The sequence below is a fragment of the Dermochelys coriacea genome, chromosome 9, assembly GCF_009764565.3.
Source record: "Dermochelys coriacea isolate rDerCor1 chromosome 9, rDerCor1.pri.v4, whole genome shotgun sequence".
Lineage (NCBI taxonomy): Eukaryota > Metazoa > Chordata > Testudines > Dermochelyidae > Dermochelys > Dermochelys coriacea.
This window is the reverse complement of record NC_050076.1, coordinates 34,123,381-34,149,021: the sequence shown is the minus strand read 5'-3', so window position 1 is coordinate 34,149,021 and position 25,641 is coordinate 34,123,381. Positions and strand designations below refer to the sequence as shown.

Here is a 25,641-nt window from a genome sequence, read left to right as displayed (position 1 = left end):
TATGCAAAATAAATGCAACTCAGCCCTGGTCTACGCTGGATGTGGGATTGATCTAAGTTACGCAACTTCAGCTACATGAATAACGTAGCTGAAGTCGACGTACTTAGATCAACTTACCGTAGTGTCTTCACTGCGGTGAGTCGACTGCTGCCGCTCTCCCGTCGACTCTGCCTGTGTCTCTCATGGCGCTGCAGTACAGGAGTCGACAGGAGAGCACTCAGAGGTCGATTTATCATGTCTAGACTAGAGGCGATAAATCAATCCCTGCTGGATTGATTGCTGCCCGCCGATCTGGCGGGTAGTGAAGACATACCCTTATTTACATTCTGAGTTGTGAAAGGAAGCATGCAGTAGTGTCATCGTTAAACATTCAAAAATCGAAAGATTTTAAAAAAAATTAATTTGGGGTTGGGTTTTTTTTTGCCTTTAGGCACTCAGGCTCTAAGTAGAGCATATAATATTGTAAGAATTGTAATAAAATGAAGAGGGTTGGTAACATAGAGATGGTGGAGTAGTAACAGTGGTAAACACTCTGCAAGGGATACTACTAGCTAGACCAAAAATACTGAATTCAATACCTGTATTGTGGCATCTCTTGCTATTTATTATTGACGTTGGAAGTATTATTGTTCAGAACAATATCATTTTACACTTCAGGTGGTTGTATTTTATTAGTAATACATTTCCATTAATCCTGACAGGATGTGTTACTTCCAGGCATTTTTACGAAGTTTTTCTTTCTTCCTTCCATAATTAATCATTATTCAGACACAAAAGTGAATTAAATAGCCATTTTATTTTACTTTAGTTTTCTCATTGCAATAATAGACAACATCTGACAAAGATTTTTTAGATTTTAAAAGCACAACAACTTTACAAAACAAGCAGTGGATGAAATTATATTTTCAAGTGCAACAATAGAGAAAGGAGCATACAATGGTATATTCAGATCTTACTATTTGTTCTTTATCAGTGGATTTCTTAATGATAAGAGGCAGTAAGGTCTAGTGGACTGGGCTAGAAGTCAGGAATTGCTTAATTGTGGTCCATGTTCTGACATGGACTTGATGCAAGATATTGTGCAAAAGGCCAAATCTATCAAAAGTAGCTTCTAGTTTTGTAGGAGTCAAATTTTGTGTGGCCATATTTGAACACTTAGGACCAAATTCTCAGAGGTTCTGATCACCTACAACTCCTATTTAAGTCAGTGTTGCTGGCACTATAGCTATAATATACTGCATACGTGTATACGTATATGTGCATTTATTAGCTAAATTCTGCTTTCAGCTATTGCAGTGTCAACACTGAATATTGTCACTGATTTAGAAGAATTACATGACTTACACCATGATAACTGAGATCAGAACAAGGTTCACAGATTTCAAGTAAACATGTAAAAGGAGTAAATGACTACAGGTGTAAGCAAGAGGAGAATCAGACCCACAGTACTGCTACTCAGACATCTTAATTCTACAGCGTAAGACTCCTGTTACCTATGGCAATGTGGGCCTGTGGATAGGACACAGGACTGGGAGTTGGGAAACTAGGAATCTGTTCTTTGTCCTGCCACTGATCTGCTCTGTAACCTTAGAGAAGTCATTTCATTCTTAGGAAAAACACACGATCCATCATGCTTGGGTTTGGACAGGTTTCTGCTGGAAGTAATTTCCAGTGCTCAGAGCCCAAGATTGTGAATGCCCTGCCACCAGCTCCCATGAGACCCACCTTCCCATCAACACAGAGCACAGCAAGCTTAACTGAAAGAATAAAAAGGAAGACCCATATACATATCTGCTAGAGAGATTAATCAAAATTCATTACATGTACTACCCTGCCAGAGTAGGTAAAAGTGTTTTTCAGAATTACACAGACAAACTTTCAAGGTAACTAAAAAAGGAATCAGAATACAAATAAACAATGTAAAGTAACTGTTCAAACTTCAGTATATTAAACACACTTCGACTACCAGTAAAAAAATCTGAGAAGGCAGGTGAAAAACTATTTATTTTTTTTTCCACAGTAGCGGCCGTGTTAGTCTATATCTGCAAAAAGAAAAGGAGTACTTGTGGCACCTTAGAGACTAACAAATTTCTTTGTGTGAGCAAAAGCTTTCGTGAGCTACAGCATGCATCCAGATGAAGTGAGCTGTAGCTCACGAACGCTTATGCTCACACAAAGAAATTTGTTAGTCTCTAAGGTGCCACAAGTACTCCTTTTATTTATTTTTTAAATCTCCTAAATTTTAAGCCAGTCTCATGAGTTTTGAATGGTTTGAACTGGCTATATTGCATGTGCTTAACAATTCTGCTGAACGGGGAATGGATTTGCATATGCTAAGCATGTTAAGTGCTTTGTGTTTTCCATGCTGGTCTGCTTTAGGGGTGATGTGGAGCTACCCACCCCAATGGAAGCTCCAGGAAAAATGCTTTCTGGAGATTGTGGGTACACGGATGAACTTGGAATGATGAATCATCCCTTTATGCCCAGACAGCTGCTCCTCAAGCACAGGGATTGTGACTTCTCTGCGAGCTTGTTCTTCCCCCCATATTCACATAAGGATCAGAGACAAATATGTATGCCAAAAGGCTTGGTCTGTGAGAACAAGGAAGAAATGAATTCCAGAGCTGAGGGCCCTCTGCAGAGAACACCTGGCCATCAGCCCAATAACATCTAAAATCTAGGGACTAACAAGCTTGAGCCCAGCAGCTGATCTCAAATATCCTGATGAGTCATTGGGAGAGGTATTTTCTCAAACAGTAAGCACCTAAAATATAGTACGTGATGTTTTATAGGTCAAAGTCAGCTCCTTGAATTGTGCTAAGTGAATGGGAAGCCAGAGCAGTCCCTTAAAACTAGATATCTGCTCCCTGCAGTGGATACTGCCTACTACCCTCATGCAAAATGCAATGAATGTTAACAAGATACAGACTATTGCAGTGAGGATTAAAAAAGGAAATGCCACAAACACCTAGCAAAGCCCAAACAAAAATTCTTTGTCACTGCTGCCATCAGGATTCCAGGAGCATCAAAAAACTACAAATATCTGGACAAAGGCTGAAGAAACTCATCAACACAGAGGGTGTAAACTATCTCCTCCATAACCTCACAATCCTAACCCAAGGCCCACAAACATTACCTCCATCTTTACTGGACTGAGCTTTCACCAGTTAGCTCATATCCACGTCCCAAATTCAGCCAGGCACTAGGAAAAAAAGGCAGAAAAACTGTAGGACCTAAGCCTTGAAGATCTAAAATAATCAGCAAAAACTTATAATTCTGTATTACAAGGAGGAGCTCAGCCAATAAGCCTAGTGTGGCCTCTTTGCTAACTCTGAAACTAGACTAAAAAGGATTAAGGAAAATTTGAGGACTCTAACAATGACATCAATGCTGTCTCACTGCAGTCTTTGCAATAATCTTCCTTAAAAAAGGAAGATTAATATATGGATAATGTCATTTCAAGCAACAAAACAATTCTACAGCATATGCATGTTTAAATACACTAAAGCAAGTTGCTCTTGTGCTAATCTTTGAATGTGCTGGAAAATTTGTTCTGAAGTTGAAATCTTATGTTTGAGTTAAATATATGCAAATACTAGAATTAAATATAATTACACTGCTAAATTGAAGGTCTGACTTTTCAGTGCTTCTGATTGTATATTTAAATCAATACTTACCAGTAAAATAAAAAAAAATAATGATAAGGTTAGTAGAGGTGCACGGATCAAGAACGGCATAAAAATGGTGAAAAATGGATTTTTCACCTTTACATTTATTTTGCAGATAAATATCATCTGAAATTTTCATCAGCTAAATTGCAAAAAGGAAGCCCTAATAACACATGATTAAAATGGGGAAATGACTGGGGATTTATGATATCAGAATGCAGAATTTACCAAAGGCAAATAAATAAAACAGGAAGCAAGAAGGGATGGCAAGATCAGTTAAAAATTCTATTGCTCAAAAGATATAATAAAAATATTTTTGCTGACATAGCCATTTGGCTAGAAGTCAAAGACAACAAAAATAGTCAGAGAGGTGATATTCCTTAGACGTTTCTATATACCACAGCAAGAGAAGGTAGATCAGGAAATATTTTCAGAGACGAGAGCTCTGAAAGAAAGCCAGAATGCTGATCATGGGAGGATTTTAATTATTTGGCTATTGAGTGGATAACAGTCATGCAAAAACTAAGAAAGGTAAATGTTTTCAGAGGTAGTGCAAGATTTTGTGAACAACCAACTTGGCTGGAGATTATGTTAGAACTGATCCTAGGAAATGTGTCAAATGTGATAAATGAAGTTAGGGAACGCTGAGGACCAGAAATTAAAAAATCTTTAGATTTGAAATATGTGGATAAGCACTAAAAGAAGTAAGATAAATGTTTTTGATTTTTCTTGTACAAAGCCTTTTTATGAGGAAATATAAAATGCTCTATGGAATTTTCATTAGAATTTTATATAAAAAAGATGTCTAAAATAGGGAAATGAGAAATAATTAGGAAACAGTAGTAAGACTTTAATTGACATTCATCCTAACCAAGTCTAAACACACAAAAGGGCAAGAGAGACCAAACTGGCTGAAGTATTAAATAGATAGTCTAAGCAAAAAGAAGATAGCTTTTAAAATGAAGAATAATATGGAAGGATGCAAGGTAAAACAATAATTACGTTAGCAAAAAATTTAATGAAGAGTAATTTCAGAGTAGCAGCCATGTTAGTCTGTATTCGCAAAAAGAAAAGGAGTACTTGTGGCACCTTAGAGACTAACAAATTTATTAGAGCATAAGCTTTCGTGAGCTACAGCACGAAATGCTGTAATGCCTCCGATGAAGTGAGCTGTAGCTCACGAAAGCTTACGCTCTAATAAATTTGTTAGTCTCTAAGGTGCCACAAGTACTCTTTTTTTTAATGAAGACTAAGTTACAGTAATAGTTTAAATTAACAATAAAGTATTTTTCAAATATATTCACAGCCTCTTTTATACTGTTAAGAATAGTGTGTTCTGTAATCACCAGATACTTTGGGTATCACACGTACACAATAGGTGTATTCCCCATGTTCATAATATCAAGGTGATAGATAGAGCTATTGTGCAAGTGTAAAGAAGTAACAATCAACTTTGTTAGACGTATTAGAGAAAACCCATCTTGCTTAGGTATGGAAAACAAATCCAGAAAAGGTGACCACCACCACACCTGGACTGTTCCTAGTCTATTGTCAAAATTTTCTAGTCAATAACTCTGGTAGTCAATTGAAATTCATGGACCTAGTGTGCATTTTATTGGCTGATAGTGCAAGTCAACTCATCCCAATCACAATTTAATACCTTCTGTTCGCTGTCAAGCTTTAATTTCCTCTCATTGTACCACTAACTCCACAATCAACAATATTCTTAAATTTCACAGAATCATAGAAATGTGAGAATGGAAGGGACCTCGATCGGTCATCTAAGTCTAGTCCCCTGCATTGAGCCAGGACTAAGTATTATCTAGCCCTGGGGTTCTCAATCTTTTTCTTTCTGAGACTCCCCCAACATGCTATAAACACACCATGGCCCACCTGGGCCACAACTATTTTTTTGCATATAAAAGCCAGGGCCAGCATTAGGGGGCAGAAAGCAGGGCAATTTTCCAGGGCCTCACACCACAGGGGGCCCCACAACGCTAAGTTGCTCAAGCTTCGGCTTCAGCCCCAGGTGGCAGGCTCAGGGCCCCGGGCTTTAGCCCCACATGGCAGGGATTCGGTTTTTTTGCCCTGGGCCCTAGTGAGTCTAACACTGACCCTGCTTGACAGACCCCCTGAAACCTCCAACCCCTGTTTGAGAACCACTGATCTAGACCATTCCTGACAGGCATTTGTCTAACCTGTTATTAAAAACTTATGATGACAGAGATTCCATGACCTCCCTAGGTAATTTGTTACAGGACTTAACTACCCTTACAGTAAGGAAGTTTTTTCTAACATCTAACCTAAATTTACCTTGCTGCAATTTAAGCCCTTTACTTCTTGTTCTGTCCTCAGTGGTTAAGGAGAACAATTTGTCACTCTCCTCTTTAACAATCTTGTACATACCTTTGAAAACTGTTATCATTCTCCCCCCACACCCCCCCGTCTTCCCTTCTCCAGACTAAACTAACCCAGTTTTTCCAATCTTTCCTTGTATGTCATGTTTTCTAGACCTTTCAACATTTTTGATGCCCTCCTCTGGTCTTTCTCCAATTTGACCACATCTTTCCCAAAGTGTGGTGCCCAGAACTGGACACAATACTCTAGCTGAGGCCTTCTCAGTGCTGAATAGAGTGGAAGAATTACTTCTCATGTCTTGCTTAAAATGCTCCGGCTAATACATCCTAGAATAATGTTTCTTTTTTTTTTGCAACAGAATTACATTGTTGACTCATATTTAGTTTGTGATCTATTATAACCCCGATCCTGCTCTGCGGTACCCCTCCCTAGCCAGTTACTCCCCATTTTGTATTTGAGAATTGATTATTCCTTCCAGAGAAGGACTTTGTATTTATCCTAATTGAATTTCATCCTATTTAATTCAGTCCATTTCTCCAGTTTGTCAAGATCGTTTTGAATTCAAACCCTACCATGAGGCTTGAAATATGATGATCAAAGTGACATCTCATTCAAACGGAACACTCTGAAAGAGAAAAATAAATGTCCCTCTCCCAATCACTGAACATGTATCTATATTAGCACTGGAGTGGATTTCTTGGGCCATCTAATCCAGTCCTTACACAAGTGCAAAAATTTCTTCTATCTATTTCTCTGAATGTAAAATCCAATTGTGCCCTGAAAACAAGTTGCCTCAACAACTGCAAATAATAGATTATTTCCCAACTTATTTTGTATATATGTCGGAGCTGAAATATAATGTTAAGCAGAAAATTATGGAATCTTCAAGCCTGATTCTCTAGTTTATTAACCATTCTTTAAGGACTCTTTAAAACTATTAAAGATTATCTAATGAATATAAAGAACTACCTCTATTCAATCTGTTCACTTTCCACTGCCTAAGAAGCTCACCTTTCATACTTTTCACATGACTGATTTCTAAAACACAGGTCTCATTTGTAGAACATAAATGGACCATGTTGAAATGATTCCTCATTATTTCTTTCCATCTCTTCTTCTGCCATCCATTGCATGCTCTTCTCTTTTTTCCTTTTGTAATGTGGTTATATTTTCCATCTCTCCTGTTCTGTTCATTTTCTATCACATAATACCTCCCGATTCTCCAGTACTTTAATTTTTAAGTGTGTACTAACCGCTGGCCTGCCTTCCCCCCACTGTGCTGAATTAGCAATTCAGAAAGAAAGGCCTCCTCTCAACATGCAACTACAGTTAGGCACAGTGGGAGAAAGGTAGCAGAGCAAGAGCGCAAGCCTATGCTTGAAGCTGATCATATTTTTTAGAAATGAAACATGTCAGGGTATTCTAAAAATAGAAGATCTGCAACTTCCAAGCAGGTATTCTTTGGCTTATTTACTAAAAAATCTCCTCCTCAGTCTCCCTGCTCCCTAAAAATCTCCAAATAAAAGCTCACAAACTGTATTTGAGTGAGAAAGATAAAAATATTGTCTCAAATGGAATAAGAAAAAACATGGCCATGTATCTGGTCAGAGCAGTCAATATTGTATTTTATAATGTGGCATCTACAAGCTCACCCCTTATTCTTCCCCTCAAAAACCTGAAATTCCCATTATTGTTAGTATTGGTATATTGCATTTCCTTGCCATGTTGGACAATATCATAGCTAACGTGCTTGGTTGATACTCTATCCCAGTACAACTGCTCCTGTCTTTGCAGAAGGGACCAGATGCGACCTCTGCAGCAGCATTCTCCCTTCCTTGTGGTGGGGACAAAATTAGGAAAGATGGATACTTAACAGCAACATTACTGAAGCAGCAGCAGTTCAGCTGAGGGAAGGGTACCAGCATAGCCACATACAATGGCAACCATACATAAAGAACAGCACCTAATTCTGCAAGTTTGGAGGTGTTTTGCCCAGAGAATACCTTATGTAAAAAGAATTAGGAGGCTAGATGTGTAGTCCCAGAAGAGGGACTTCACCAGAGAGGATGGCTCTAGAGAACACAGAGGGTGAATACAGTGCAGTTTTCTGCCTGCTCTACGGGGTCCCCTTCTAATGTTTTTTCTGCTTGAAGGGGCAAACTCACTCTGCACACTAATTAATTCTAAAGACAACATGGTGCAGTATAATGCAATTAAACAGCAACAGTTTTTTGGATAAAGGGGAAATGTTTGTGCTCCAATCTATAATCCAGGGGTGGCCAAATTTACTGACCCTCTGAGATATGATAATCTTCAGAAGTTCGAGAGATGGAGCGCACCTGCCGGGGCTCAGGGCTTCAGCCTTGCGGGAGGCACCTGCCAGGGCTAGGGGCTACAGCCCTGTTCCTGATGAAGCCCCAAGCCTTGGCAGGTGCTTCCGGTGGGACTGAAGCCCCAAAACCCTCCATCCCTGCTAGCCAGAGGAGATGCGTGAGGGGTGCACATGGAGTCACGTGTCCTGCTCCCTCACGATTTTTGCCAGGGTTTGCTGGTCCCGCTTGGTCACATGGTGCTGCCGGGCCCCTTCCCTGCACAGCAGCTGCTGGTACTGGCAAGCTGGGAGCTGCGGCCATGGGGAGAGCCAGCAGCAAATAGCTGGGAGCTGCAGGGAGAGCCACTGCTTTTGCTTCTGCCTCTCCCTGCAACGCTAAAGTAGTGCACCCTCCCTGCAGCTCCCAGCTGTTTGCAGCTGCCTCTCCACAAGGAGCTAACACCTGGGAGCTGCAGGGAGGGGGCACTGAGGGGTAAGTACGGGGGGGGGGGGAGCGTGCCTGGTAGGGCATGACTCAAACTGTTAGGGGGACAAACCTTTAAATTGTGCCCTCCCGAGTCACAACAGGCACCTGTCATCTCTGGCAGAAGCCCCTAGCCCCACTATCCCGCTGCAAGGCAGAAGCCCCGAGCTCCACACCACCAATCTGGTAGGTGGAGAATGGGGGGAGATCATGGGTGACTCCATGAGCCGCACTTTAACTGTGAAAGAGCCAATGTGGCTCACGAGCCGCGATTTGGCCACCCATGCTGTAATCCATAGCAGTTCCAGCAAGTACACCTCTACCCCAATATAACGTGACCCGATAGAACACGAATTCGGACATAACGCGGTAAAGCAGTGCTCCGGGTGGGCGGGGCTGCGCGCTCCAGTGGATCAAAGCCAGTTTGATATAATGCGGTTTTACCTCTAAAGCGGTAAGATTTAGGTGTTTAATGTGCTCCCGAGGACAGCGTTATAATGGGGGTAGAGGTGTATAACAAATAGAGTAAACACATAATCAAAGTAGAAGATCCTCACCCAATTCAATCCTGATTCTATATAATGGCTACAAGTTATTCAGAAACATTAATAAAAATGATGTAATCTATAGTGTGTTTTATTTTTAAGGGAGGTCAACGTGCTGTGCTGTACTTATTGTATTAGACACATAGTAGAAATCTGTCTGATACTAATTACATTGGCTAAAATTACAGTAATATTTGATGTAAATATTTGTTTTTGCTCCTATAGAAAAACTGAATTGTGTTTATTCTAATTCTTTATTAGGAAAATAAATGCTAATATATTTTGATACTAAAATGAAACAACAAACTTACTAGTGCATTAGATGTGAAGCATGAGAATAGGAATGGTGTTTCTGTTCATTTCAGCTCAACTCTCTCTGCCTTTGAGATTGTGTGCACGTTCTCTATGGTAATATATGCATATTCTTTATATAATCATAAAGTAATGTTTCCCCATGGTCATTTAAATCTGGATGCTAGCCTGGACCAACCCAAATCTCAGTGCACAAATCACTTACTATAAAAGTTTTATCTGTATACCTGAGCATATCATATAGTCTCTGATGAACCATAAAAATTACCTTTGAAAAAGTCAACACACAAGTCACTCGTCCACAAATTGGGGCCTTTAACAGAAAGCATCTCTTTCCTAAAGGCTCCAAACCCTAAAACTTTGCAATATTTCCTATTATTTAGTCATCTTAAATCTACAAACAAGCTACAAAAGAAATGAGCTAATGGGGAAGCTTTAACAGGCTTCAACACCATTTATGCCAAGATCTTTGGCAAATGAAATGTCAGGGTTGCTGGGCACAGGACTTAGGTTCATGTGCTCTCTGAACTGACTTCCTGGTTTGTGGGTGTCAATCTTGGTACAAAAAGGACTTTAAATGCATTTAGAGCTCTAATAATCTTTCACATCGGGTCTGACAGATCATTGCACCTTTCAAGACAAACTGGAGGCTAACCAGGAAGGACTTGACAAAGTCACCAGACTCGCACTGCCACACAGCTAATTGGTCAGTGATGTGTAACCGCCTCGAGTCCTTTTCAATGTCTCGCCAAATGAGGTGGTGCTCAGTACCAAAGACTTCAGTGCTGAGATGCCTAGGGCATTATGGACTAGGTGTACCACTCAGTCCCCTGCTTTGGTGGTAAAGCTACATTGTTGGACTTAGAGAAAATGTGGGTCTGCACCAACGCAAGCAGTGCCAACAACACCAGAGGTACCCGTGCCCAAAGGGAACTCAGATTTACGTTTAAAGTAACTCTCCTTCAAAGCACCCTAGGCTGACATCTTGCCAGATATATGAGGGTTTCTTTGTGGGCAGAGGTCCCTTCAGAAGGGAGCAGAGTGATTCTCTGAAACACTTGAGTTCCCTGGGTGACATATGAAATTAGATCTGACATCTCCATACAGAAGTGATCCAGAAAATGTGAATATCCATTAATGATGTCCATGCAGCACAGACACTCCTCGAAGCTGCTACAAAACAGAAAGACTGGAGCTGAATAGGAGCAAAGGCTTCAGAGACGCAAAGCAAGAAGGTGAGATAACAAAGCAAAAAATGCCACAGAAAATTGCATCCAAGTGCCAAGAAGAAAAACAGCAAAGAACTGAGCAAAGTGCTAAAATAGCAAAGTGCTAAAAATTATATCAAAGAACTTCATACTCAAAATAAAACACAGGCCATGGTATCAAAGTTGTTTCAAGATCTTTGGCAGCTGGAGAATGATTGTCAATGATGTTCCTGGGCTAGTGGCAGAGAAAGAGCTGCAGAAATAAAAATTATGATGAAAAGAAGCAGACCTAACTGTAGGATCAGGTGGACACAGCATAAAGAAATCCAAACCCACTGAGGTTGAAAGGAGTAAGTTCAGCTGGAGAGGCACAGGTTCCTGCAGGTATTTTTGGGACATTGCAAGGACAACAGTTAAGTTCAAGGGGGGTCAGCACAAAACGTGTAGTGTAAGTGGTTCCACACACCACTGTTCCACCTCCTTGTGTTGGGGTGTGGCATCACAGGCACTCCCTACTTCAGTTTACAAAGTGTGACAGCTAATCCCAAATAGGGCAGTATGCTGTAATACCATCAGCATACCATCTTTAAACGGTTAAATAATCTGGTTGTCCGTGCCTTTAAACAAACAAATGTAAAAGGCAGATGCTTCACTGCAGCGCTTTTAAGCCCAGGACCCAAACTGGCCTTGGAGTGCTGGGTTAGCACAGAAGAGCTCCTCCTCTGTCCAAGTTTCACCCAGCAGACCACTCAGAGTAAGCAGGCAAGCCTTCTTAACTGGCCTGCTGTCTTCCTATTGGCCTGCGTCACCTCAAGGAGGACTAAATCTCACTGGTGGCCGGCCCAAGTGGATTTTCCTTAAGCAGGGGATGTCAGGGTGATGATGCCTTTAGCAAGGGGCTGAGACAGAGTGATAGCCCCCACCACATAGGTGGATAGTGGCTCTGATCCCTTCTCACTACTGCTGCCACGAGGGGACAAAATTTTTAAGAGCTTTAAGAGTATCACCCGATCTGTGCTAAGGAACTGACCCAGGACTGCTAATTGGTCAGTATTAGCATGTATTTAATTATATTATACACACGAATGAATGTAACCTTCAAAACTGGCAAAAATTATCTAACCAATACGTATTTTTCTTAATTACTGTTCTTACTGATAAGATTTTCTTTTAGATAATTATATAAGATACTTGAACAAATTTCATTAGGAAGTCAAGCTACATTTGGCTAAGTCCCAACATCTTATGATTGTCTGATTGAATTCTGATACTATTTATACAACAAACAATTTTCAAAATTCTTCTAAAATGCAAGGTTAAGAATGCTGACAATGTCAATTCAACACAGCCATTAAGTGGGTCACTCATTAGAGCAACTGTCTCCAGAGAAAAAGAAAAGGCAGTCTGAAGCAATTACAAATAACCCTTCATTATTAAGCAGGTTCATATTTCTTCAAGAGAAACCACTATTAATTATCAACAAACTTCTACCTAAAAGTAAACTCAACTGTATAAAAGATAGTATTGGAAGAATAAAAAACAACAACTATAGGTGAATTGGGAGAGGAAATACAATTAGCTCTGGACAACAACCTTAACTATTGTTTCGTATTGATGACTAATAGAACACTTTGTAACTGGAAGCTTTCACTACTGAGAATTTATGCAACCAGCCATTGCAGGTAGCATGATGTTATAAAAAGGATATGCTTTCAACGTCACAATGTCCTCATTACATAGAGTTAACATTTACAATGTTTACTGATGAAAATTATTTCAAGGCTTTCATATAGTGAGAGATAAACTAGTTCAAATAAAAACAGAATGGATCAAATCTTTTCAGGGTTTGAAAATGTTCAGTTAATTAAAAAAGTGTACTCCTATAAACTTTCTATTTTATCTAGGAACAGAAACAGATATATCAAAACAACATGAGAGGGTGGCTTTTCTTTTGATTTTTCTGAACAAGACAAAAATCAGGAACAACTGTACATTTCATAAGATTCTTATGTCCTTTTCTCACAAGAGGTCTAGCCTGATTTCCAGATAGGAGAGATTAAAAGAACACGGAGAATTCTTTTGTTCAGCATATACACTGAAACTTAAATGTGGTTTGAACATCATTAATAATGGTAATGCAAAGATTTCTAATCTGGAATTCTATCCACTTAAATTGATGTCTTGTCAGGTAAAGCTTCCAATATATGTTCACTTAACTAAAAAGTTACATCATCAAACTATATCCCATATAACACCAACTTTGTTAATGCTGATAAGAGATATGATTTAAAATAAGAAGTCGTTTCTATTTACCTTCTGGACATTGACAACTGAATCCACTGATATTGGAAAAGCAGGTACCTCCATTTCTGCATGGCTCTTGGCTGCAGTGATCAATCTCTGACTGACATAGTTCTCCAGTGTAACCTATACCATAATTCAAATGTTTTAGAAAGTGAAGAAAAATTAAAGTTTTATTACCAAATTTCCCATTATATCATTTAAATAGCGGTAAGCGAGTTTCCTTGAATAATATTACCCAGAGATGAGAAATAATATTCATGACAAATTCTCAATATTCAAATTTCATTAAACATTCAATTAATAAGAACCTGACCTCAGTTCCAGCAACACAAATCAAAATTCAAATATAGTGATACTATCAAATTGTATTTTATCAACAGCAATATTCTGACTGCATTAGTGTGTATGGGGTTGTGCAACCACAAAGAACTTCAAATGAATTTCAATTTTATTTTTAATCTGAACACAAAAAACCTCTAGGGAGACTTTAAACAAGACTAGTCATTCTGAATTATTTGTGTATGCTGAATGACTGTCATTTGTTCCCACTTCTGAGCCTCAGAGAGGATTGTTTATTTTAAGTAAGAAATGTGGAGACACGATCACCAGAGTTGTAAATTCTGCCAAAAACAAGCTCCTCAAAGTTCTCAAGCGACAGATTGCAACTGCAGTGTGGGGGCGCATCTACACAGTGAGGCAATGCACATTATAAGGATGTGATTTCTAAAACCAATAAAGTATTGCATATTAATTGGTCTGTGTAGACCCTGCTGGTACACACTAAGGTTATGTCTACACTACGAAATTAGGTCGAATTTATAGAAGTCGGTTTTGTAGAACGCATTTTTATACAGTCGAGTGTGTGTGTCCCCACCCAAATGCTCTAAGTGCATGTAGTCGGCGGACTGTGTCCACAGTACCATCGACTTACGGAGCTTTGCATTGTGGGTAACTATCCCATAGTTCCTGCAGTCTCCACCGCCCATTTGAATTCTGGGTAGATATCCCAGAGCCTAATGGGGCTAAAACATTGTCACAGATGGTTCTGGGTACATATCGTCAGGCCCCCATTCCCTCCCTCCTCCATAAAAGCAAGGGCAGACAATCGTTTTGCGCCTTTTTTCTTAAGTTACTTGTGCAGACGCCATACCACAGCAAGCATGGAGCCCGCTCAGCTAACCATCACAGTATGTCTCCTGGGTGCTGGCAAACGTGGTACTGCATTGCTACACAGCAGCAGTTTATTGCCTTTTGGAAGCAGACAGTGCAGTATGATTGGTAGCTGTCGTCGACGTAGTCCTGGGTGCTTTTAACCGGGCGCCTGGGCAAACATGGGAGTGACTCAGCCAGATCATTTCCCTTGTTTAGTCTCATGGCGATTGAGTCCTTTTAACTGCAGCTAGCAGAAGACGATGGCTAGTAGTCATACTGCACTGTCTTCTGCTGAGCACCCAGGAGGTGACGATGGCTAGCGGTCGTACTGCACAGTCTGCTGCCGCAAGATGTATAAAGATAGATGAAGTGGCTCAAAACAAGGAATAGACAAGATTTGTTTTGTATTCATTTTCTCCTCCCTCCATCCCTCCCTCTGTGAAATCAACTGCCTGCTAAACCCAGTTTTGAATTCTATCCTTGAGGCGGCCATTCAGTTTCTCGCAAAGCCATCCCCTTTGTTGATTTTAATTCCCTGTAAGCCAACCCTGTAAGCCATGTCGTCAGTCGCCCCTCCCTCCGTCAGGGCAACAGCAGACAATCGTTCCGCGCCTTTTTTCTCTGCAGACGCCATACCACGGCAAGCATGGAGCCCGCTCAGATCACTTTGGTAATTAGGAGCACATTAAACACCACACGCATTATCCAGCAGTATATGCAGCACCAGAACCTGGCAAAACTAAACCAGGCGAGTAGGCGACGTCAGCGCTGTGACGAGAGTGATGAGGACATGGACACAGATTTCTCTCAAAGCACGGGCCCTGCCAATGTGGGCATCATGGTGCTAATGGGGCAGGTTCATGCGGTGGAACGCCGATTCTGGGCTCGGGAAACAAGCACAGACTTGTGGAACCTCATAGTGTTGCAGGTCTGGGATGATTCCCCGTGGCTGCGAAACTTTTGCATGCGTAAGGGCACTTTCATGGAACTTTGTGACTTGCTTTCTCTTGCCCTGTGGCACAAGAATATCAAGTTGAGAGCAGCCCTCACAGTTGAGAAGCGAGTGGCAATAGCCCTGTGGAAGCTTGTAACGCCAGACAGCTACCGGTCAGTCGGGAATCAATTTGGAGTGGGCAAATCTACTGTGGGGGCTGCTGTGATGCAAGTAGCCAACACAATCAAAGATCTGCTGATATCAAGGGTAGTGACCCTGGGAAATGTGCAGGTCATAGTGGATGGCTTTGCTGCAATGGGATTTCCTAACTGTGGTAGGGCCATAGACGGAACCCATATCCCTATCTTGGCACCGGAGCACCAAGCCAGCGAGTACATAAACCGCAAGGGATACTTTTCAATAGTGCTGCAAGCACTGTTGGATCACAAGGAACTTTTCACCAACATCAACGTGGGATGGCCGGGAAAGGTACATGAAGTTCGCATCTTCAGGAACTCTGGTCTGTTTCAAAAGCTGCAGGAAGGGACTTTCTTCCCAGACCAGAAAATAACCGTTGGGGATGTTGAAATGCCTATAGTTATCCTTGGGGACTCAGCCTACCCCTTAATGCCATGGCTCATGAAGCCATACATAGGCAGCCTAGAGAGTAGTAAGGAGCTGTTTAACTACAGGCTGAGAAAGTGCAGAATGGTGGTAGAATGTGCATTTGGACGTTTAAAAGCGCACTGGCGCAGTTTACTGACTTGGTTAGACCTCAGCAAAACTAATATTCCCACTGTTATTACTGCTTGCTGTGTGCGCCGCAATATCTGTGAGAGTAAGGGGAAGACGTTTATGGCGGGGTGGGAGGTTGAGGCAAATCGCTTGGCTGCTGGTTACACACAGCCAGACACCAGGGCCGTTAGAAGAGCACAGGAGGGTGCGGTGTACATCAGAGAAGCTTTGAAAACCAGTTTCATGACTGGCCAGGCTACGGTGTGAAAGTTCTGTTTGTTTCTCCTTAATGAAACCCCCCGCCCCTTGGTTCACTCTACTTCCCTGTAACCACCCTCCCCTCCTCCCTTTGATCACCGCTTGCAGAGGCAATAAAGTCATTGTTGCTTCACATTCATGCATTCTTTATTAACTCATCACACAAATAGGGGGATAATTACCAAGGTAGCCCAGGAGGGGTGGTGGAGGAGGGAAGGACAAGGCCACACAGCACTTTAAAAGTTTAAAACTTATTGAATGCCAGCCTTCTGTTACTTGAGCAATCCTCTGGGGTGGAGTGGCTGGGTGGCCGGAGGCCCCCCCACCACATTCTTGGGCATCTGGGTGAGGAGGCTATGGAACTTGGGGAGGAGGGCGGTTGGTTACACGGGCTGTAGCGGCAGTCTGTGCTCCTGCTGCCTTTCCTGCAGCTCAACCATACGCTGGAGCATATTAGTTTGATCCTCCAGCAGCCTCAGCATTGCATCCTGCCTCCTCTCATCACGCTGCTGCCACCTTTTAGCTTCAGCCCTCTCTTCAGCCTGCCATCTCTCTTCCCAGTCATTTTGTGCTTTCCTGCACTCTGACATTGTCTGCCTCCGTGCATTCGTCTGTGCTCTGTCAGTGTGGGAGGACAGCATGAGCTCAGAGAACTTTTCATCGCGAGTGCATTTTTTTTGCCTTCTAATCTTCGCTAGCCTCTGGGAAGGACAAGATCCTGTGATCCTTGAACACATGCAGCTGGTGGAGGAAAAAAAAAAAGGACATTGGTATTTGAAAAGACATTTTATAGAACAATGGGTACACTCTTTCACAGTAAACCTTGCTGTTAACATTACATACATAGCACGTGTGCTTTCGTTACAAGGTCACATTTTGCCTCCCCCCGCCGCGTGGCTAACAACGGGAAACGTTTCTGTTCAGCCATAGGCAAACAGCCCAGCAGGAACGGGCATCTCTGAATGTCCCCTTAAGAAAAGCACCCTATTTCAACCAGGTGACCATGAATGATATCACTCTCCTGAGGATAATACAGAGAGATAAAGAACGGATGTTCTTTGAATGCCAGCAAATATACACTGCAATGCTTTGTTCTACAATGATTCCCGAGTACGTGCTACTGGCCTGGAGTGGTAAAGTGTCCTACCATGGTGGATGGAATAAGGCTGCCCTCCCCAGAAACCTTTTGCAAAGGCTTTGGGAGTATATCCAGGAGAGCCACAAATGCCAGGGTAAATTAATTATTAAATATGCTGGCTTTTAAACCTTGTATAGTATTTTAAAAGGTACACTCACCAGAGGTCCCTTCTCCGCCTGGTGGGTCCGGGAGGCAGCCTTGGGTGGGTTCGGAGGGTACTGGGTCCAGGTCCATGGTGAGAAACAGTTCCTGGCTGTCGGGAAAACCGGTTTCTCCGCTTGTTTGCTGTGAGCTATCTACAGCCTCCTCCTCCTCGTCTTCCTCGTCCCCAAAACCTGCTTCTGTGTTGCCTCCATCTCCATTGAAGGAGTCAGACAACATGGCTGGGGTAGTGGTGGCTGAACCCCCTAAAATGGCATGCAGCTCATCATAGAAGCGGTATGTTCGGGGCTCTCACCTGGAGCGGCCGTTCGCCTCTCTGGTTTTCTGGTAGGCTTGCCTCAGCTCCTTAAGTTTCACGTGGCACTGCTTTGGGTCCCTGTTATGGCCTCTGTCCTTCATGCCCTGGGAGATTTTCACAAATGTTTTGGCATTTCGAAAACTGGAACGTAGTTCTGATAGCACGGATTCCTCTCCCCATACAGCGATCAGATTCCGTACCTCCCGTTTGGTCCATGCTGGAGCTCTTTTGCGCTTCTGGAACTCCATCATGGTCACCTCTGCTGATGAGCTCTGCATGGTCACGTGCAGCGTGCCACGCTGGCCAAACAGGAAATTGAAATTCAAAAGTTCGCGGGCCTTTTCCTGTCTACCTGGTCAGTGCATCTGAGTTGAGAGTGCTGTCCAGAGCCGTCACAATGGAGCATCTGGGATAGCTCCCCGAGGCCAATACCATCTAATTGCATCCACAGTACCCCAAATTCGACCCAGCAAAACCGATTTCAGTGCTAATCCCCTTGTCGGGGGTGGAGTAAGGGAATCGATTTTAAGAGTCCTTTACGTCGAAAAAAAGAGCAAGGTTACATCGATTTAACACTGCTAAATTTGACCTCAATGCCTAGTGTAGACCAGGGCTAAAAGTTCCCTAGTGAGCTTTAACCTAATGTTGTTTGAAACAGTATTACATTAATGCGCATTAGGGAACTTTTAGAATGCACCAGCAGGGTCTCTGTCATAAATATAAAGGGAAGGGTAACCACCTTTCTGTATACAGTGCTATAAAATCCCTCCTGGCCAGAGTCAAAACCCTTTCAGCTGTAAAGGGTTAGGAAGCTAAGGTAACCTAGCTGGCACCTGACCCAAAATGACCAATTTGAGGACAAGATACTTTCAAATCTCGAGGTTGGGGAACAAAGGGTCTGTCTGTCTGTCTGATGTTTTTGCCGGGAACAGATCAGGAATGTAGTCTCACAACCTGTTAGTTAGTAAGTAATCTAGCTAGAAAGTGCATTAGATTTCCTTTTGTTTAATGGCTGGTAAAATAAACTGTGCTGAATGCAATGTATATTCCTGCTTTTGTGTCTTTTTGTAACTTAAGGTTTTGCCTAGAGGAATTCTCTATGTTTTGAATCTGATTTCCCTGTAAGGTATTTACCATCCTGATTTTACAGAGGTGATTCTTTTACTTTTTCTTTAATTAAAATTCTTCTTTTAAGAATCTGATTGATTTTTCATTGTTCTTAAGATCCAAGGGTTTGGGTCTGTGTTCACCTGTACAAATTGGTGAGGATTCTTATGAAGCCTTCCCCAGGAAAGGGAGTGTAGGGCTTGGGGGAAGACATCTCCAAGTGGTCTCTTTCCCTGGTCTTTGTGTAAGACGCTTGGTGGTGGCAGCATAGGGTTCAAGAACAAGGCAAAGTTTGTAAGTTGAGGAAATTTTTAACCTAAGATAAGAATAAGCTTAGGGGGTCTTTCATGTAGGTCCCCACATCTGTACCCTAGAGTTCAGAGTGGGGAAGGAATCTTGACAGTCTCCATGGGCCAATTAATGCAGAACACATTAGTGCATGTTACCCCATGGTGTAGATATACCCATAATGTCAATTGATTGTTAGCTTGCTTTTTCCCATATGCTTGAAGACATTATAGTTGGTTCAGAATAAGGAACAAACATGGAAATAACAATTTAAGTAATGAAATACTCCAAACTCAAATCCTATCACAAGTATCACACGTTTCTCATTCTATGTTTAAAAAATGTCTTTTGTTTCTACTAATTCTCTAGGGATTTATGTGTAAAGAGAAAAGTACTGCATGTTACACACCTGATTGTTACCAAGTATGATAGTGAAATACTTAAAGTTAATTGGTGGTGAAAAAAAGAAAAAAAGGAATGTTTATCACCATATATTATCTTTGTCAAAGTTTACAATTCCCAGTTATGTCAGATGGACTTGTGTATATTGATCTAGGGCAATATATGGTCTTCAGTTTACCATACACTAGTGGGAGGAAGTGTAGTCTAATGTCTCGAGCATAAGACTGTGAATCAGGAGACTGATTTCTAATCCTTCTTCTACCACTGACTTGGTGTTTTGACACTGAGCAAGTCACTTAAGGGGTCTTGTGTGTCAGTTTTTCCATATGTAAAATGCTTCCCTTATCTGTAAAGTGACATGAGATGAAAAGTGCTCAGGATTAATCATTGTTATCATATAAGAATAAATACATATAAATATAATAAAATATATTTAAATACTTGAGGTACCAATGGGTCTAAACCAGAACAGCATAGCTAAAGTTCCCTGAACTCTAGGTATGTGGATATAGAACCAAATGTGTATTTCACCTTCTACACACGCATTTCTCTATTACTGAGAAAAAAAAAACCATTATATGTTAAGACTCTAGAGAATTTCAAATCCAGATCTGGATTAGAACTTTGTTTATTGGGCCTATCCAGAGCACTAAATGTGAATATCAATGAACTTTGGAGAAGTTCAGATCTGAATCTGTTTCCAGATACGAGCTTCATGATTTGGGCCGCTCTCAAATTTGAGAGTTACATTAGCATTAAGTAGTACAGTCTTATCAAACACAAACACACTTTCTTTTCTTTTATCCCATCAAACGTTTCAAGATTTTTAAAAAAAAATATATACTCAATCAGAAATCTAATTCTTGAACATAGTCATAGCCTGAATCCCCCACATACGGGCAGTTCTCCGTCATCTCTCTTTATAATTATGTTTCTAGGCACAGGTACTAATACCATGCTGAAAGAAAAGGAGTACTTGTGGCACCTTAGAGACTAACAAATTTATTAGAGCATAAGCTTTCGTGAGCTACAGTTCACTTCATCGGATGCATTTGGTGGAAAAAAAAGAGGGGAGATTGATATACACACACAGAGAACATGAAACAATGGGTTTATCATACACACTGTAAGGAGAGTGATCACTTAAGATAAGCCATCACCAGCAGCGGGGGGGAAAAGGAGGAAAACCTTTCATGGTGACAAGCAAGGTAGGCTATTTCCAGCAGTTAACAAGAATATCTGAGGAACAGTGGAGGGTGGGGTGGGGGGCGGGAGAAATAACATGGGGAAATAGTTTTACTTTGTGTAATGACTCATTCCTTCCCAGTCTCTATTCAAGCCTAAGTTAATTGTATCCAGTTTGCAAATTAATTCCAATTCAGCAGTCTCTCGTTGGAGTCTGTTTTTGAAGCTTTTCTGTTGAAGGATAGCAACTCTCAGGTCTGTAATCGAGTGACCAGAGAGACTGAAGTATTCTCCAACTGGTTTTTGAATGGTATAATTCTTGACGTCTGATTTGTGTCCATTCATTCTTTTATGTAGAGACTGTCCAGTTTGACCAATGTACATGGCAGAGGGGCATTGCTGGCACATGATGGCATATATCACATTGGTAGATGCGCAGGTGAACGAGCCTCTGATAGTGTGGCTGATGTGATTAGGCCCTATGATGGTGTCCCCTGAATAGATATGTGGACAGAGTTGGCAACGGGCTTTGTTGCAAGGATAGGTTCCTGGGTTAGTGGTTCTGTTGTGTAGTGTGTGGTTGCTGGTGAGTATTTGCTTCAGATTGGGGGGCTGTCTGTAAGCAAGGACTGGCCTGTCTCCCAAGATCTGTGAGAGTGATGGGTCGTCCTTCAGGATAGGTTGTAGATCCTTGATGATGCGTTGGAGAGGTTTTAGTTGGGGGCTGAAGGTGATGGCTAGTGGCGTTCTGTTGTTTTCTTTGTTGGGCCTGTCCTGTAGTAGGTGACTTCTGGGTACTCTTCTGGCTCTGTCAATCTGTTTCTTCACTTCAGCAGGTGGGTATTGTAGTTGTAGGAATGCATGATAGAGATCTTGTAGGTGTTTGTCTCTGTCTGAGGGGTTGGAGCAAATGCGGTTATATCCTAGAGCTTGGCTGTAGACAGTGGATCGTGTGGTATGATCTGGATGAAAGCTAGAGGCATGTAGGTAGGAATAGTGGTCAGTAGGTTTCCGATATAGGGTGGTGTTTATGTGACCATCGCTTATTAGCACCGTAGTGTCCAGGAAGTGGATCTCTTGTGTGGACTGGTCCAGGCTGAGGTTGATGGTGGGATGGAAATTGTTGAAATCATGGTGGAATTCCTCAAGGGCTTCTTTTCCATGGGTCCAGATGATGAAGATGTCATCAATGTAGCACAAGCAGAGTAGGGGCATTAGGAGACGAGAGCTGAGGAAGCGTTGTTCTAAGTCAGCCATAAAAATGTTAGCATACTGTGGGGCCATGTGGGTACCCATCGCAGTGCCGCTGATTTGAAGGTATACATTGTCCCCAAATGTGAAATAGTAATTTTGGAACTAGCATCAGGAATTCTAATAGGGGCAGAAGGCATTAGACCTGCTTGGACTGTTTTCCTCATGCAGAATAGATATTCCTTAGTTATTGATTGGATCATTTTTTATATAAAGTGTTTAACATTTAAAAGCCTACTGGGCAGACTTGCACTTAAAATTATATCAACAGGCTTGAATAGGTGTAAGTCACATTGAATTTGGCCCCAAAGGTGTATAACTGCTAGAATTCTACACCAGGTAAGATTTCTAAGATTTTCCTCTTCTCTGTGTTTTCTTTGAATTTTCACATGGTATCGTGAGCCAAATTCTGTTCCTCTGTTCTTCAGCATGAATCCAGAATAACTCTCTTGTATCTGCACTAACACCACAACTGGCATCTAGGTTCAACAAAAAAACTAAGGAATCTCCCAAAGGTGGTTTGTCTAGGTCAGGGCTAAGTTACACAACAGAGCAATGAGAGGAAGCTTGAGCTGTCAACTGTTTGTTACCATGCCCTTACTGTGGATGAACAGTAGATTTCAGTATCTACAACTGGCAATGGTGATGAGCACTTAATGAACATAACACTTACAAAAAGACAACAAGCACAAGGAACCACAGAACACTGTTGGCCAAGTAATTTCTTTTGATATACATATTCTAGTGTTTCAAGTTCTCTCTCATATTCATAGGACTATTTTTCTGAAGCATAGTGCAATACTGAATATGCTTACTTCATTTTCAGTTATGCCCATCTTCAGAAGTATAAGTTTGTGAAAATAAAAATTACATTGGAATTCACTGTGTGATTGTAAAAACTTTAGTCAAATGAGGGACATGTAATTGCATGGCTCTGCAACTTGCTAAAAGAATCAGATGGATTTGCTGTGACTGTCATAACAACCTGGAACAAATCATACCATAAAGATGACATTTTATTGTCAGCTTTATGAAAACAAATTTACTCTGTCTAATTAACAAGTACATTGCATGTATTCTTCTACTGAAAGAAAATATTCTTTTGGTCTTTAATAGCCAATAATGAGTGCTGCAAATTAACAGTTTCCTAAATGAGTCATACTACAAAAAAAAACAGCTTGTCAGTCAGATACATTTTAGAAATCTTTGTTCCTGTACATTTTGTGCTGTTACAAATCTCTGTACCATTTTCTTGTAGCAAGGTTATGGAAACATGGTATGTCACAGATACTATGGGTCCTGAAAGCTTTCAAAAATGAGGAGTTTATAGTACATTCTATTTTTAGTTTCCATTTCCTCTACTATCTTCAAATATGCAGTGAAGGGAATCTGTTAGAATCTTCTCTCAAAGAAATAACATGAAGACCACCAGTTTCCACTTTTCATTTCTTGATATACTGTCATATGTTCTAGTAGAAAATCCAGTGAACATTAGATGAAGCAGGCAGTGACAGTCATTCCAATTACTACAAAAACAGTAGACTTCAGGAAACAAAAGCAGAAATTTACAAGGAGAAAAAAACACCGAAAAAGCCAAAGCCAAACCCAACACATTTTAACAAATGTATGAAGAAACAGGGCTAAATTCTTCAATGGCACAAATGAGTCCTACTCCACTGGCCTCAATGAAGTTGAACCCACTTACCCCATAACTGAATTTTCCCCAAAGAGAATGTGTGAGCCTAAAAACGAAAGTCCAAGACAAGAATCAGAGTGAAACGAAAAATCTTTGAAAACATGAATGGATAACAACAACAAGGCTGAGTAAGAAAAATTAAGTAAGACTGAATTGTCATATTTATGGGCCCCGCCTCAGTACTAATGAAATCAATGGCAATGTTCCCACTAACTTCCCTGCCTCCCTAAAAATAAATAAATAAAAAAGAGAGAGCGAAGAGTGATGATCAGCCAGAGAAAGAATCTATGATATTTGGCTAACTTTATATAAAAAAAAATCAGTTTCTAAACTTCCTAGTTTTGTCTGGGATCAGAAATATCACAAGTAGTATGAAACACACATAATTTGTGAGATTACTGAAACATAACCCAACTAAAGCCAGGATATAATAGAAATCTCATATAGAAACTTTCTGTGAACTTCACTATTCAATATATCAGGCAAAAGATTTAGATTAAGGTTAGAGTATTACATTTCAATGGGAAGTTTGACTGGGTGAGTGGATGATATGATCAGGCCCAATTTCAGGCAAATTTTGGGTAAATATATGAATTTTTGGCTCCTTCTACAAGCCCAGCCACAGCAAATCTCTGAACCTTTCTAGAGGATGAATGCACAAACCACTACTCAAACAAGTAGTTCCACTGAAGGACTTGGCTCAAGGTTTGCATATCGCTAAAATGTGGGATCCATGAAGCAGAATTTGGATATTTGTTTTTGCCTTATAAATAGTTAATTTTTGTTTAAGAATTACTACTAATTGCCATTTACAAAATAAGTTCACATAAAGATAATTTGGTCTAATATTACATTTTAAATAGGAATTTAAATAGGTATTTATATACTTATGCCTATACAGTATATAAAAATACATTTTCAAGTGTCTTCTCCAAGTTATGGACAATTTTATGGTCAATGAATTCTGAATACATTGCATCCACTATGACTTAACTGTAGGGATTTTTCAAGGCACTCAATTTCTAGTTCAGTTCCAGTCTAATCTTTCTCTTCTTAACTGTCCTTTGCCATTAATAGAATTTAAAGCATTACGTAACTATATTTACATATCTTACTCGTAAAAGAGACAGCTGGATCAGTCTGTATATTTATGAAATATAATGGAGAAGAATATATTTGTATAGAGAGGTCATATCTCATTTCCAGCAAGGTTTAAGTATAAATTCAAGTCATTAAATGAAGCCCATATGCAAATTAGTTTGGGGCTGCACATACAAAATAGTTAAACTAAGCAAAGGGAGAGAGAGAGAGAGAGAGAGAGACTGGAAATCCAGAGGCATAAAAAACAGCATATTTAGATGATGGGTGGGGATGCAAGATAGCTACCTTAAGTCATCTTTGTATACTGCAATTTCTGGGTTGGTAACCTAGCATAAGTTAGAGCAGTTAGAAGGTTGCTCTAGCTTGTGCTGGCTGCCAAGTCCATGTTGACAGTTCAAGAGCCTGGGATTAGTGGGCCATACGGATGCCCAGCTCATTTCCCCTACTTTGATTACATAAGAACAGTCATATTAGGTCAGACTAAAGGTCCACCTAGCCCAGTATTCCTTCTCCGACAGTGGCCAATGCCAGGTGCTTCAGAGGGAATGAACAGAACAGATTGCAGGGTGAAGAGTGATGTAGGTGCTGCTATACCTGCATTACACCCTGAGACAATTCTTCCAAGGCCAACAGTACTGGCTGTAAGGCCACTTTGAATCATCTATTACTCCTGGTTCAATTTATTGATTATTCCATCTGACTTTCATCACAAGGTTTCAACTATCTTCAGAACTAACTGTTAAC

At 40.9% G+C, this 25,641-nt stretch overlaps 1 protein-coding gene across 1 annotated transcript in view; it reads right to left on the bottom strand.

The window, feature by feature from the left end:
• DNER (delta/notch like EGF repeat containing) overlaps positions 1-25,641 on the bottom strand; it is a 292,812-nt gene that overhangs the window by 45,626 nt on the left and 221,545 nt on the right. The window contains exon 7 of the mRNA XM_038417626.2: positions 13,200-13,313. Within this exon, the coding sequence (XP_038273554.1) occupies positions 13,200-13,313 (114 nt within the window). The remainder of the gene's footprint in view (positions 1-13,199; positions 13,314-25,641) is intronic.